At 41.6% G+C, this 16547-nt stretch overlaps 1 protein-coding gene across 3 annotated transcripts in view; it reads left to right on the top strand.

The window, feature by feature from the left end:
• The window catches only part of LOC138631294 (polypeptide N-acetylgalactosaminyltransferase 10-like), a 119303-nt gene that overhangs the window by 51514 nt on the left and 51242 nt on the right, over positions 1 to 16547 (top strand). For 2 of the 3 annotated variants that reach the window (XM_069716144.1, XM_069716138.1), the window contains exon 1: positions 4028 to 4246. The exons of the other annotated variant lie outside the window; for it this stretch is intronic. In XM_069716144.1, the coding sequence (XP_069572245.1) occupies positions 4088 to 4246 (159 nt within the window). In that variant the 5' untranslated portion in view covers positions 4028 to 4087. Of the gene's footprint in view, positions 1 to 4027; positions 4247 to 16547 lie in introns of those variants that run through there. 3 annotated transcript variants of the gene reach the window in all.

Here is a 16547-nt window from a genome sequence, read left to right as displayed (position 1 = left end):
CGATGAAGAAAAATCCTCATTTCTAAACCAGTGAAGCATCACTCTAATCTCCTCTAACCCCTCAAATTTGACAGGCATGCATATACAGCGTGGAAAGAGTGAGTGGGGGTTAACTGAAGATTAGCCACATTGTTAAACAGAGTGGACTTGAACCCAAGATGTGTTGGAGTCTTTGGCCCCTGCTAATCCCGCTCTTTCTATTCCTGCTCCGAAAAGGAGAATAGCTCATTCCTCCCTCGTTCTCTCCATCTGTACCAGCCAGAGTTGTGACAATTCAATCTGTTCTGCGTCTTCCTGTATGAATTATGGATGAACCTTGCAACCTCAGAATGTGGTGAGGATTTAGGCTTTATAACCCCTCCTGCTCGTGTCACAGTCTCAGTGTGGATTTTAAAGAGGTTGGAAAAAAATCAAGGTAATTCGGAGAGCATCAAAGCAGAGGAAATGCCAGTATTATTATCCCCTGATGGCAGGTCACTGATTGACTCTTCCTGGCTGAAAGCCATTAGCAGAGCCCATTCAGAGAGGGCTGGGCCATGACTTTCCTGATAAGCAATTACTGGAGCGTCATTCTGTCAATGAACTGAGCTGTGAAATCTGCTGCAACAGGTCAAATAAACAGAAAGATTTCATCAAGACTCTTTCTGGAGGAGCTAAAAAGATAAAATAAGAAAACATATTTTGTAAGACACATTTTAAAGTGCGGATATATGGGAGTTTGAGCATAACCTGTTAATACATTTACATAAATGCACACAATGAATTACAAAAGTTCATTTGAAAAGATCACCTGTATGTACAATGAGTAATAAAAGAAACAATTTTCAGCACTAAAAAAAACAATACTAGGCACTAAACATGGGGGAAATACTGTTTAAATCGCAGCAGTGATCATTGTGGTCCACAACGAAGTACCATGCAGCAATATTATATATTTGTATTCACTTTCTGTAAAATTGCAACAGAAAATTAGGATATATTCAATAAATACGTTTTAAATAGTTTCTTTTATCTTCCATTGCTTTGTTCAATCACCATCTGCAATCTTGCAAAACTTGAATGTAAAAATCAATCTCTGTGTTCAATGTAGAATCATACATTTCCCATGTTGTATATTGTGTGCAAATTATTCAGTTAACATTGCACTTGGCAGTTGACTTCATGGATAAAATGATGCCCAAAATAGACCAAATGTTGTCAGGAACTAAAAAAATGCAGATTCCTTTAAACGCAATCCACGACTATAGAAAGCACGAGATATGCTCCTGACTGTGCTTGTGTATCCTGAAGTGCCTCGTAATTACTTTAAAAACGCTAATCTACCCTCAAGTGAACAGCAGTGCCATCGTGGTGGGCGGAGGGAACGATCTGTCCAGTAAGAAGCCTGTAATTAAATTTTAGTTTACAGCAAACGTAGCAATTTTGTTATTAGGAATTAATACTTTTAGCCGAGTAGTTAAATGTATCGTACCGACACCCCTTGGGGGCCCTTCACATCTGATGGGGCCAAACGACAAAAAAATAATTTCTGAGAAAAGAGGATTTGATATGCCGGTATATCACGTTGAGCAGACCAAAACACGTGGTCATGCAGGTTAATTGTTAAAGAAAGGCCAGAAGAGCATGCTTCGTCCCGGTGGACGTGATCAACGATGAAGTTACTTGCTCAAGGGTGCTGCCGCGGGGCTGCGAGTAATTTGTAATTCAGTGTTAGTCAGACACCTGCTCAGCCTTCTGCCCGCTTTTCAGCTGGATATATCTCTGGTGAAATCTCTCATTATGAGTCCAGACTTCATCGTCAGTAGTGTTAATTAAGTATAAAGTGAGGAGAAAGTGACAATGCATCAGTAATTATATTGTCTGTCTTTGTGTGCAACTGTGGCCTTGAGAATGAAAACAAATCTTTAGAGAGAGAGCGGAAAGAAGGAAGGAGAGGAAGGTTGGCAGGAAATGTAACAGAATTTTCCACATGGAAACATCAATAATTATCTTAGTTACTGTTCAGTTGCATCTTTGCTTTCTGTTGAGGCACATAAGGAAGAAAGTAATACAAAGAGACACTGGGATGAGGAAAGTGAGACCTATTGGAAAGCAGCGTTCAGTAGAAACAAACCCTCTTGTCACTTTTGGTCTGTGGTTTCCCTTACCTTAACAGAAGTCTGGAAGGCTGTGTTTACTGTATGTTTGACCTCACTGCTGGGTTTCTTCAAAATTGTGCTCTGTTGCACCTTTAACCACAAAAAGCAGTCATGTAACAGCCCTGCAATGCACCTGTACATCACAGGTGCACCTGTAGAGGTCAGCAAAATCAAGATTTGTAGCTGTTAAGTTGCACTTTTTTGTTTGTTTTAAGGTGGGAGGTGCTCTGATATAAGAGCAAGTATTGTCACACGTGATCCACTGGATTAACCCACTGATTTGCGTTTTATAAACTGCATCAAGCTTGACAGAGGATCAGGAAACCACAGGAAGATAGCTAATTTAGCCTTTCAAAACAAAAGCCCCAATCCTACCGTAATGGAATCATGACAGTGTTGGAGTGATGCTGAAGGAGTAGAATACTAAACTGGTCAAACTGTAGTACAATACATTTCCTAGTGTCAATCCCTTATGGCCAGAATAATGTTATATAAAAAAAAAAAAAAACTGACAAACAAATAGAAAGATAATATTTAAACACTTTTCAATTCCATAGTGGAGCCAAAGAAGTGGAGATTTAAAAAGATTGAAAGCTTTGCAGAATAAACTAAAAGGTAATTTGGGTTCTTCCAAATTGCAAGGTAGAATTTTTCTGTGTGACTTCCCACAGTGTAAATCCACACTGAGATCACGTTGTGTAATTTGACTGACTTTGCCATCAGCCCAGCCCAACAGTTATCCGTCAACTTCAGATTTAAATATACCTTCTTTCAGTGGTAGACAATTATTCAGATCATTTTCTATAAATAAAAGCATCACTTCAGCAATGTAAAGATTTTCCATTCCAATTATAGTTCTGCATGACAAGTCGTACACCAGTTGTTCAAGTATTCAAGTAACAGTACTGGTTTGACTGGTATTAAACGTCATACGATTATTAATCCTTAAAAGTCTGTGTGTTAGCAGCATGTTACTGTTGTAGCTGCCAAAGGTGGAGCTAGGTTGAACTACTTCATTTACAGTTTTATAGATTTGATGGGTCGTCAGATGATTACTGGGAAATAAAAGAAAGAAATCAAGTTCTGATACAGTCTGTTTTCAGTATTTGGACTTTGGAAATTGGATTATTTGTTGATACAAAAGTTGAGAGTGAATAATTACTATTTGTTGGAGCTGTTAACAACTCAAGACATCTGAAATGTGATCCTGACTACACACCTTAACAATGTGTTGCATTTTGAAAGCTTGTTATGTTATCTATCGGGTCAAATTTTAATCTGGAAAATAACTAAAGCTGTCAAATATGTGTAGTGGAGAAGAAAGTACGATTTTTCCATCTGAAATGTTGTGGAGTGGAAGTGTAAAGTAGCATCAAATGAAAACATTTAAGGAAAGTACAAGTTCCTCAAAATTATACTTGAGTAAATGTACTTTACACCGTTGGCATTTTGAGGCAAGAGATTTTATCTCAACCTGCCAACTTTTATTTTGTATCCTCTTTTATTGTGCAGTGTGCACATTTATGATATCTTCCGAAAGTCAGCATGAATTTAGCTCTGCTTATTGTACCACAATTAAACAAAAAAATACATATTTGAATGCTTAAATTTGCATTGATAATAGCTATTACCATAAACATATCACTGGGAAATCTGAAAAAAAAAAAAAATGATGCTACATTCAGAGAGTCTGCTTTTCCAGAGGACATACAAAATATGTCGTGACTTATTATCAACTTTGATCGACAAAAGTCAAAGCGACCGGCAACGCCTGTGCTTTTATTCTGAAAATCACAACCGGATGTTTCGTCTGTTACGGTACTCCAACCAGCTTTAAAAGCGTCCGTTCTCCCTTCAGTCAGTGAAAGTTGTCTCCGCTTGGAGAAGCAACGCCTCGGCACTCGCCAGTTTAGCACCGCCGCTGCTTCGCTCGCTTTCCTGCCGGAGAGATGAGGCGGAAGGAGAAGAGGCTGCTGCAGTTCGCCGGGCTGCTCATAGCGGCTCTTCTTTTCCTCCCCAACGTCGGACTGTGGTCTTTGTACAGGGACCGAGTGTTCGACAACTCGCCCGACACGGTGGACGGACCGGGCGGCATCCCCCCGATACAGGTAAGGGAGGAAGCGCGGTTACGATGCGCGTAATTAGTCAGACGGTATTGAGAAAAAAAAAAAAAAAAAAAAATTCCTGAGTCTTTATTTTTTTCAATTTAATGTTGAAATATGGCTTTAAGGCTCTTCTTAAAAACGGATGATCTCAAACAAAGAGCACGCTCATATATGGTACTTCAGAAGTGACAGTAATCATCAAAGGAATCACTTTAAATCGGTTGAGAATGTCTGAGAGGCAACATTTTCCACCAGCCGACTGTGTCTAAAGGGTGTAGAATCAGCACCATGGACAGTGCCAAGACTTCAGGACACTACAATGAAGGCAGAAGAGACTTTTAATACAAAAAAAAAAGCTGCGGCGAAAAAAAAAACATGAACATTTTCAATAAGGCGACGCCGTATGACACTCTCATGCTTTATTGAATGTAGGATAGCATTCTGTAGACAATTAAATCAGCGAAAGTGAAATTTCCAGCAGACCCTAATAGATGTCAAGAACTTCGATCATGTCCAGTAAAATCATTTGTAAAGTCACGTGCTGTCCGGTTATTGACTCCCCTCTGATTTGCTGCTGTTGCATTGCACTGCATTCAGTACATGGAATTCAATTATGTTTTTTTTTTCCCCCTCTGTGATAAGCAACAGCTTCATTTAGGGATCTGGCTTCCATTGAAATTACACATCCTTCAGCATGTGGTCTGTGGCTGTTTCTTGCCATGGGGAACAACTCGGGCCGCCACTGGTTATTTATATCGCTGATTCATGTTAGGATGAACTGATCTGTTAGTACATGACATATCAAGAATGATAAAGAACAGCCACCACCAGGGGCTGTTAGATCATAGAGGGCCGCCTACAAACACAGTTTAAGGAAAGCAGCAAATCTTCACATTGCTGACAATCGTTCGGTACTCCAATCAACGCATTGTATTTGCTGAGACGAGTTCATTTTCTGTTGAACGCTAATACCTCAATAGATACAGATTTACGCAGTAAAATCCATTGTTTTCAGCGGTATTTACGCTCGATGTCTTGCTGCAACCGTAAAATACTAAAGAAAAAAAAGCCTGTCCGTTTCAAGTTTAATTTACAATTAAAGCCTGAAACGGTTGTTTTCCCTCCCAAAATGAACTCCAACTGATGAAGGCGTGTTGTTTCACTGTCTCTGAGGCATTAAGATTCAACAGCCCGAAATGAATCCACCACTTTCAGCATGATTTATGTGCAAATTCATGCATTACCAGCCAGTATTAATGTATATGATGTTATTCCATTCACCGGCGTCAGCCTTCCCCATCCTGACTTTTCCTCTTATTGATTCCCGCATCGATTTCTTAGCTCCATTCCCACTGTTTCAACAGAGAAGATGAGAGCGAGTGATTAACATTGATCATCTACTGACTGACGGACTTACTGCCTGCTGTTTTACTCAATGGAGAAGGGTAGATCTTTTTTTTAAAACATTTTTTATGCTTATCTGTTTGTCTCCGCTTCATTATATTGAAAAAAAAAAAAAAAAATCTGGAATGAAATTGTTAGATAGTTTGTTATCCCTAAAGAAATGTGATAGGAAGCGACAGGAAGTTATTCCCATCTACAAGCTGTGAATATCAGTACTGCCGTGACTTTATTTTAGCCTTTCATTTTTATGCGTGTCCTCAGGCGTTTAGAATCCCTTTATGACAGAGGTTCGTAATATTCAAATCGGCTGACTCTGTAAAGGAGCCGTCAGACATTTTGTCACTCTTAATCATCCTGGGAGAACATTTTGCATTTCTTCGCATCAAATCTGTCAATTTACCCACTTCTGTTGCGTTCTTGTCATGTGGGATTGAAGGGACAGATGGAAAAGCAGAAGCGTTTACATCATCAGACGACTCAAGATGGTTGTAGGGTTGCTTGTTGTGCGAGAGGTAAGAAATACTTTGGAGGGTCGGTGCAGTGCAATGTGTGTTAATTGTGCATTTAATTACCGTTGAACTGGGGGTTTGGCTGATGGGAGGCATCTGCTCGTTTTCCCTGCTGTTATAAAGACGTAAAGTTCTATGTATCGGAGGTAGGAAAACCTTTTGAGCCGCGGGACTTGGGCGGTGTGAATTAGGAAGCCAGTTCACTCCTACTCGGCGTTGAAGGGCCATTATTTCGGCATCTTCGGTGCTAAGGGCGCTCGCTGAGTGGAAAGCAGGGAAACACACTGGCTGGGCTGGCAGTCTATCATTAGCCACCGCTAACATTTGTCTTGTTGCAGCCGCTAATAACACAGCGCCTCCTCTACGCTGTTACAAACTGCCTGTGAGCATTCGTCCTTTCATCTGTTCCTTTCCTGTAAACTTTTAATGGCAAAAGACAAGTGGAACAAAAGACGAATGAGGGGAACAGGAAGGAACAATATGTGTGTGTTTTGAGAGCTCCCCGTGGGCCGTTATGGCTTCACTGAAGTAGATAAAAATCAATACCCTAATCCCATTCAGCCTTTTCCCACATAAGTCTTGTTAGAGACATTTGTAACTGATATTTCCTTCCCCCTTGTTGGTTTCTGTCCGCTTCACTTGTAGACAACACAGTGCTTAAACCATCAGAATAAGATCAGAGCGGATTAAATACAGACAGGATGAGCTGCAATCTCGTTCGTGCACAATATCTACCGCTGATGTATCAAATAAAACGGAATATAAATGAACAACACGCATACACATAGTTTTTTTTTACTTTTTTTTTTAATAAAGATTTATTTACCCAGGGAGGAGGACAAGAAAGATTTTCTTCTGCAGTGTCCTCGTTCGGATTCATTTGGTTGCACTTTTTCATATCCTGATAACAGCAGTTTGGCCTGAAGCATAGCAGCTCGAGGAATTTGCAATTGTTTCTCACTCTTACGTGGAGCGCCGGCTGTCGCTCACAGCTTCAGTTTTCTTCGCTGCGAGTGCAGTCTGGCAACTCGGCCTGTATCAGCGTTTGCACAGCCAATCGGCGACCTGTGTTGGCGGTTGGCCGCGTTTGTCCCGCCCCTGCTTCACTGTGATTGGACGGCTGGTGACAGTGACGAGCGTTGTTATTTTTCAACTCTCGGTGATCGAACGTTCAGCGTTCAGCGCAGAATAAACGCTCAGCATCTCGTCTGGCTGCTGGCGTTCATTAAAACAATTTCAAAAATATGCGGTACTCAAGAAAAAAAAACACTTTGCTGGACACGGGCTGGAGGTCGTTGCGACGGTGGCAGAGTGTCGGCCTGTTTCGGCGCATGCTGATTGGTTAAAATGTACCCGAGGTCTGCGCCTGGTAGGATGGAAAGACTGTAAACAACTCTCTATGGAGGGCGAACAGACTCGTATCCACGGAGGGAAATCGGGTCTGGTTGGCACCAGGCTCATACGGAGCTGCAGTTAGTTTGGATTTATAGCAAGTACGCTGCACGGCTCCAAGTTATGCCAACCAAAAAGTAGACGAGCATGAACTGAAACAGCTCTTTTTACTGTCCAATCCGATCCGACCAATCACTAAACAGATTGACAAGGGGTGTTGCCTTCTGGGGGGGGGGGAGAACAACTTTTTTTTGTTTTTGTTTAAAACACACGTGTTGCTGTTAAAAAGTGCCAAAGCAAAAAAAGTGCTTTCGCTCCCTCGTATTGGGAAAAAAATAAAAAGGCCTTGAGAATAGCACTCACTGGTGTGGCTAACTGCCTCTCAGCAGCTCATCGATGGCTCTTTTTGTTAAGCCGATGGATGTGCTCTTCTTAACCCTACTGAGCATTGATCGCTGTAGTGGAGGGAAGGAGCGTACTGCTTCTAGCTCAACAAAACCACAGCGGGACTCAGCAGAGCAGGCTAGAGTCTGCTTCAGATGGCATCGATGTACAGTACGAAGGGATGCTGGGAGGACGATGAGGTGTCTGTCCATTTTAGTGTGGTGGCCCCGTGTTGAAAAGAGCCGAGTTTTAAAAACAACAAACGGAGAGAAGTCACGCATCAATAGTCAAGGATCTGCTGACAAAAGGACATTCACGCAGCGAGAGGGAGACTGCTGCTGCTATTGCTGCTGCTGGTCATGTGACTTAGAGCTTCATCTGTAGCTCTTAAAGACAAAAAGACGACGTGCTGAGGCCTTTATCGCTGAAAGAGGGCACAAAACCTGCGCAACTCTGCATCATATGACGTCAAGCGTCGAGTCCTCGCACCCGAACACGCAATTGTCCAGCTTAAAAACTCATAATTATTCCCAAAACCAAAACAACTCTGACAGGAAAATAGAGGTTTCCCTGCCCTTCAGAAAAACACACAGCAGGAAAAAAAAAAATGACTGTTAAATTTAGGAAGAAAAAACCCCAAATTGGTCAAATTTAGAGAAAGATTATGGTTTGGGAAAACGTATTACTTGATTAAGGGTCAGGTACTGCATTGACCTCCGTTGACTATCCGTATGAAACGGGAAACAGTGGGATGTTTTGTCGACCCGTCCATAAACCTGACCTCCTCCTTCCGTGGACTTTGTGATCCATTGAGCTGGCAGCACAGCGTCTCAGTCAGCGGCCACCGTACAGTATTCCCGTGCCGTTCTTCCCTTTCCCTCCTCTCCCTCAGACGTTCTAATAATAATGGAGCTTATTTGAACAGCTCGTGTGGGTTTGGACCGGAGCCAGCGGAAGCTGCGATCCCAGCAGTGCCAACACAGCTGTAAATGACCATTGTTTTTCTTTTGTGCTGTTTGAAATGGACGCCTTCAAATTAAACCCGGTACAATGAAACCGAGTGGAATTTTATTTGAATTATTGATCGAATTTAATGTAAAGGTCCACAGTGTCGTACTTGTTTTTCTGCAGGGACAATTTATTTGGCCGAATTTTAGTACCGATGACGCCCGTCGGTGGTAAATAGGCAGGAAACTAATCTCGTAAAGTGGATGTGGGTATGGGTTTTTCACGGTTATGATAACCATCTCAGAAATGTATCACGGTATGACGGTACCACTGTATATGATATTTCGCTACTATTATGATGATGATGATTTTTTATTATCAGTTACATTGTTTTAAGTGCTGTCAGAAGCGCTCTAAATCATTATCGTGTGTATTATTAGGTGTGTGACGGCTTGGCCGCAGCCCTCTTTACATTCCACTCACAGACAAAGACGTCAGAAACCCGGAAAAGATGGAGTCGGGAGCCGGGATGTGAGGATTCTTGAAGATGTTTGATGTGTTTCCTCCTTTGGAGACTCTCTGCGTCCACATTATTTAGAAAATGGATATCCGTCCTCGAGGACAACTCCATTTATGTTCATTTATGACGTGTATTAAGTCGTCCAGCTTTGTTTTTAAATCCCTTTTTTTCGGGTGTGGAGACGAAGGTACGATCGGTTTCGTATTCTCTGATGCACGTGCGTGTGTGGTGCCCGTCGCCGAGTCTGACAGGCAGTCGAGGAGAAAAAGGAGAGTCACAACGCAGAGGTGAGCATCTCCGCTCATTGCATTTTTGCACACGTGCACAGTACGATAACCATCCATTTTAATACCACGGTATACCGCTGAGACACGACACACCAGGGTCTCATGTGGCTCCATCGGATAGACTTTGATGGATTAATTTATGGTGGTAAAAGGAGGAGTGCATCTAGAGCCTCATATTAAAGAGGGAGGAAGTTATCTGTGAATGTACCTTCAGAGTTTTTGCTAAAACACCTTGACCTCGCTTAGAGTTTCATGGTGAGTACAGCGGGAGGGATGAGAGCTTTGAAGTCGGTTCTTGAAAACAAAGCAAGCTGTTTTAGCCGGAGCGCGCGCGCACATCAACGTGTTCAGTAGCATTAATAGCGGTTGCAGTTCAGATTTCTCAGTTGTTTGCCAGCTGTATCTGCCAACAGTTCTTCAATAATAATATCCTTTAAGCTGTTTGGGAGACGCTGCACTCGGCTGCTCGTAGGTGATAGCAGAACTGCTTTTAGCTGTTTGTCTGCAGTTGCTTCATGTTTGTTAAGTGTATCCTTTCTTTTTTTTTTTATTTGTGCAAGAGCACAAGTGAGGGGAATATCTGTCATCTTAGTGGATACCCTCTAGGGTACACCTGCCTCTTAGTTTTTTTTTTTTTTTTATTTTTTTATGCTGTTGTTGTTTGTTTACTATATGTGTGTACATGCAAATCAGAGCGGATGCAAAACCTGCGCACTGGAAACATGTCTGTGGTAATTGAAGGTCTGATTCAGAAAGCTTCAGGATTTCACCAGATTTAAGACACCTGGCTGCAGGAATTTGTGTCTGTTTAGTCACACGAGTATCAGAGTACATTCTCTGGACAATTTAACCCTCCTGTTGTCCTCGGGTCAAAATGACCCGCAGCTGTGTTCAACCAAGTTCTATTTTATTTCTATATTTTTATATTTTTTTGGGATCATTGGTCATCATTCTTTAAAGAAACCCTCACAGCCTCCTTGTCACCAATGATCCCCAAAAAATATGGAAATAAAATAGAACTTGGTTGAACACAGCTGCGGGTCATTTTGACCCAGGGACAACAGGAGGGTTAAGCTTTCTGTGGAGCAGCAGAGCCGGAAAGTGAAGCACCTTTTTTTTTTTTTTTTTTTTTTTTTAAAGAAAGCAGTTACATTAAGAGCTCACCGTGATGGCCTTTCATTGCTTTTCATGCAACTGGAAAAACATCAACAAAAATGAGGCATGTAAACATGCATATTTGTCAAATTCATCCCACAATTTTCTTCTTCATCTTTGATCTCTACTTTGAAATGAAAATGAAGCGGGAGCCTTGATCTGTATCCACCTTCTTTTGTCTCATAGAAATGGCGGGCAGCCCGAACATATTGTAAGACCGTATTGTAAGACCAGCGTTCAGATCATAATCCATCAATATCTGAGCAGGAAGTCTGAGAGGCGGAGGACTCGAGTCCGGGTCTCTCTCTGGTCCTCTGCCTGCTCTCTCAGTCTCAGCATGACTCTGGATAATGACTCCTTTTGGGAGATAATGGACTGAGCGGCGGCCTAGCTGAGCGTCCCTCATTGAGGGGTGTTTGGAGTGCCTCGCTGCAAGGGGCCTCTGCCTGGAGGTCCTCCGCCTCAAGCTCGTGTCTAGCTCGGATGAGACTGAGCAGACGCCTGGAGGGATTTGCATGTTTGTCACAACAGGGTTTCTCCAGCCGGAGCAGAGTCTGCCCCCCCCACCCCCACCCCCTTGAAATAGTAGGAAGTTAAAACAGATTTTTTTTTCTGGTTTTCGACAATGTCTCCAATGACTCATGCAGGATTACGATGTTGCTGGACGTGTTAGCAGGAACTTATTTGCGAACATGTTAGCTGGAACTTAAGAATAGGAGGATATGATATGTCAGGGCTGTGTGCTTGTCGTTTTTGTCAGTGAAAACATATATTTTATATACGGTGACACAGCATTTTAGTCAATCTTGTGAATGGGCAGTCACTGGACTTTTTAGTGTTCCTCTAACCTGGCCTTCCACTAAACTGGGGTAGGAGTAGGTCAGTTAGTGCACACAAAAGTTTTGTGTTCCACAAGAGGGAACAGGGGGGATTCTGAGCCTCCAGCAATGACTGACTTGTCTGTGAAGTGGCTGAAGATGGGGAAGGAGGAGCAGGAGGTGAGGTGAAACAGAAAAGGCAGGTAATTATGTCTCTCGGGGGTCTCTGATCTGACAAAACAGGAAGGAGAAAAAAAAAAAAACCAAAAAACTTTCTCTTCTTACTTCAAGCTTCTGTCGACTTTCAGCGGGAGGAGAGGAAACAGACAAGGGAGGAATTGACCCAACGTGGTCTGATTGGTCCTCCTCAGAGAATGAATGGCCGGCTTTGTTCTTATCAGACTGACTGCTCTGCTGGTAGTAGCAGCTTTTTCTCTGCACGCCACACAAAGGCAGCCCGATAGCAGTCGTTCCTCATTCAGTCTTCTTCTTAGTTTAAAACTGAGTTGTTGCTTAACAAAATACCAACAATGGTGGTGGTGATGGTGACTTCAAGCCATCTGCCATTAAAAGGCATCATAAAGCTTAGTAGTGTTTCATATGATTGAATATGAAATCCAAATCTAACAGCTTTGAGACTATTGTGTTTGTTATTGTTAGTTATTTATCACTCCCTTGTGAAAAAAAAGAAAGACGCGTATCTCCTGAGGGTGGTGCCGCTGGAGACGGCATGCTGCTCCTAAAATCAAAAGTTTGACTTCAGTTGAACATAAACATGCTCAGAAAATGTCATGGAAGTATTCCTGAGTTTATTTGCAGAGGACAACATGTTTTGCACAGATAGGATTTCTGGATTCCCTACAGGTACAATGCACCTGGGAATCTCACAGTTAGTCAGGTATGATATTACAGCAAATTGCATGATAACTGCAGAGTCACATCAGTTGTTATTCTCTGTATTGCAAGACTACCTTCCATATAATGTACAGTACCTGTCAAATGGCCAGATGCTATTGAAAAACCTGCTCTTTTCATGCGATAATTTGTTTTTACCTTCCAATTCTAGTGTTTGAGAAAGATGGCCAGAAATCAAAATTTAAAGCTTTAAAACTGAAATCCAGTTCCAATTTTCCAATATAAGTTGTGAAAATGTGTCATGAACTGATGTGATGGACAGGTAGATTATTGATTATCAGAGAAGTGTCCGCACCAAATTTAAATTGAATCAATCCAATAAATGTGAATATATTTTCACTCTGACCAAAATGATATGTGCTTCGACAGATGATATGTGGCAACCCACAAGTGTGAATTGTCTGAACACATAAAATTATGGCTCATATCAAGCTTTAATAATGCTATTTCTCACACATACAAGACAAATGTTTGTAGAGCTGAGCTGCTCAGATGGAAGCTCATTCTCGACAGTTCTCTGCCTAGAAGCTAACAGTTGCTTATATTGTAAACACCAGCAGACGTGTGCTAGTTCCACGCTTTTGTAAATTCAAATAAACAATTATAAGTGTTATAATTAATGTTAATTTCTGCCAAGAAACCCTCTTGTCGCCAATTTAAATATTCATAATACATTTTTGACAGCTTGGTTTTACTCCTAGGAGTGCTGCTCACTGCAGTCATACAACATAACAGCCTGAAATACATATTGATAAAGTAATTGTCATACTAAGAGCAAACCATGCTCAAGTGGGATTTATTCAGAAAAGATCCACAAGGTTGCTTCCAAAGAGGACAGAAAGCGTTCGGAGGTTGTACAGCAAGAACTATCATCATTGATGATAACCTTGACATTGTAACCTTTTGCAAATGTTTTAAGTTTTGCTCCTGTGTTTTAACATAAAGTTTAGAAAGTCCAAGCGAAACCTCAGAGGGTCACTGGCATTTTGTTCTGATTTTGCTGTCACTTATTCTGTCTCCCTTGTACCATAATACATCAACTGAGGAAGAAAAACGACCAGCACAATGAATGATGAGTCTTTGCAGAAAAAGTGACACTTAAGAGGTTAGCATTGCATTTCCATTTCTTTGTGATATGAGTTTTTTTTTCAACCGTTTAAGACCTTTTAGGTCTGGTCACGTGAGACATGTCGGACATTTTCAGACAGCACTGGCAGAAAGCACCAAATGTTTAGAATAATAAATACATGATAAAAGGTAGAATTTCTTGTCATTTTCGACATACCATGTTCATTATATTGTACCAAAGTGGAACAATAAAAGGAAATAATCGAGGCAACATTAAGTCCAAAGTAGAGAACAGTTGAAAAAGACGCAGTCCATTGTATCTTCCATCTGCCTGTGAAACCAAGTGTTCCCTCAGCAATGCCTTCTGTAGTTACTGTTGCGACACCAAGTTTCCATTTTAGAGCTAGCATACATCTAGTTTATGAGTGAGAGACTTACCACTTCAAAGCCTCTGTCTTTGTTGTCACATTGGTCTTCAATTTGACAGAGTAAATAAAAGCCTACTTTCCACTGCACATGGAAGTCAAGGAAGTCAATTCTGGACTGGAAGTGGATATTTTTGTCTGTCTAGACTATCAGTCCTCGGTCTGTCTCTGTCCGTGGTGCTGATTGAGCCAGTCAACCCCAGTTTCTTGTTTGTGTCTTGGTAACTGTGTCTCTGTCCGTGGTGCTGATTGAGCCAGTCAACCCCAGTTTCTTGTTTGTGTCTTGGTAACTGTGTCTCTGTCCGTGGTGCTGATTGAATCACTCAAACCCAGGTCCTTGTTTGAACCTTGGTAACTGTGTCTCTGTCCGTGGTGCTGAGTTTCTTGTTTCGTGTCTTGGCAATCTGTCTCACACAGACACACACGCACACACATGTGCACACCATAAAAACACTTCAAAGCGGTGTTGTTTATCCCTGCCCAGGGACAGATACTTTGTTAGCAGCAAACATTAGAAGAATAAATTAATATACCATTAAAAGGCTACATTAGTGTTTAGAGATCAGTCATGCAGGTGAAATTGGTCACTTCTATCTCTCCCGCTTTCTCTTCCTCTCTCCACTGTAAGATGAATGTTTTGCGTGATAAAATATGAATTTACGTTTTGGTCTTGCACTTATCAGACACAGTGCTTTGTAATTAGTTAATGATCAGTTGACAGAAATAATCCACTGGCTGCATTGCTTTTGGTGTAACTCTTGTGACTCCGTTTGCTTCTTCATGCTGTACCTTGAATGATGATGTGATATAATGTGTGTGTGTGTGTGTGTGTGAAGCCTGATCCCCGTGATAATGACCATTAGAAATGGAAGCAGCAGCGCACACAGCAGGGAGGCAGAGAAAACACACAGAGCAGAATAACGATGGCTGTGTTTACTGTGTTTTGCTTTTCTGTACAATGCTACTTATACCAGCTTTTATGAGGTCGGTGTTGGTGACGTGTTTGACAATATATATATAAAAAAAAAGGGTGCCCAGCAGTGTACATTCACTGTTATTTTAAATCCAATCCCAGCTGCCTTTTCAGCTGAACTTCATCTTTTTCAAGCATTGAAGTGGATGATAAAGGGTCAGGCAACTCTGGAGGTTGCGTTTAGAGACTTAGCAGCAGGTGAGGCATCGTGTGACGTGAGAGAATTCATTGTTCGATTTTTTTTTTTTTCCTGTCTTTTGACCATCTTGAATCTCTTCATGTTTTGATTTAAATTCTGGGTGTTGTGTACAAACTAAAGATCTCTTTTTTGGGGTGGGGCTGTTGTTTGGTGGGGGAGGGGGTGGGGGGGGTGCATGGCGCCACTGGTATCATTTAGGGAGACAGTGAATTTAAACTGAACAGAACTGAATTCGACTGAAGTGAAATGAATTGAATGAAAATGAAAGCGCCTCTACAGTGAGAAGGAAATGGATGTTCCACTTGAGCGCTGGGTTAATGTGGTGTCCGGTTACATTTCCTGCATATTAGTGTTGAGTGATTACGACAGCTTTTCTGGGAGTTAAATTCCCTTGGCTGTTTGTTCTATGCAAGATCCTCTACATCTGCTGCTTGTGTGTGTGTGTGTGTGTGTGTGTGTTGAGAAAGTCAGAGGGATGGAGCTGGAAGAAAAAGACTAAACATTTTTTTTTTTTCTTTCCCATGCCTTTCTGTCTTCTTTTCTCGGCAGCATTCGGCGTATCTCAATCTGTTTCTCACCCACATCTCTCGTTTGCTGTTTTTCCTCAGCCCGTGCCCAGACACACAAACACCTGCCAGATAGCACCTAAGGAAAGTCACACCAAAATACTCCCCGACACTGAGAATGCAATAGTTTTTCGTTCTCCTTGTCTTGTTTTTCAAGGTCTAGTTAGAGCAGACAGCCCCAGTGGAATATCACTGTGACGTGTGCTGAAATTTTAATCAAAAGGAAATGGGGCAGCACCGTGTCGCTTCCTTTTAGTTAGAAAGACACAGATGGACTCTTACTCAAGTCCTGGTGTGACACACTTAGAGGAAATATGAACCAAAGGGAAAAAAAAAAAAAAAAGAAGAAGAATGAAGTGAAATGTTAGATAATTGAGAGTAATGTCTTGCTCTGCAGACCCAAATCAATGCTGGATAAACGCCTGTGATGTGCTCCATCTTTCACTTCGGCTTGCAGGATGGCGGAGTTGGCCGCTTACGACCTCCTCATAATATAAATTACCCATAAATAACAACAACACAAATAGCATCAATCAGAATAATTAGAGGTCAGTTATTTCAAAAAGGATGCTGGTTCACAGCAAGTAGATGGTTGTGGTGTTTTGACTCCTGTCAGAAGAGTCTGTCCCAAACTTTTCATTGTTTGTTTTTCTTTGTTTTTTTTTGTTTGTTTTGCCTGTAACTTTATTTTCATCATACTTTATCGAACTGTAATGAAAAATAGAGTTACATGCAAGAAAA

Source organism: Brachyistius frenatus, unplaced genomic scaffold (assembly GCF_029030835.1).
Source record: "Brachyistius frenatus isolate BFR_SWC_R1_liver_20210118 unplaced genomic scaffold, ASM2903083v1 Contig_5, whole genome shotgun sequence".
Lineage (NCBI taxonomy): Eukaryota > Metazoa > Chordata > Actinopteri > Embiotocidae > Brachyistius > Brachyistius frenatus.
The sequence above is the reverse complement of the archived record's forward strand: the minus strand, read 5'-3'. Positions and strand labels throughout refer to the sequence as shown.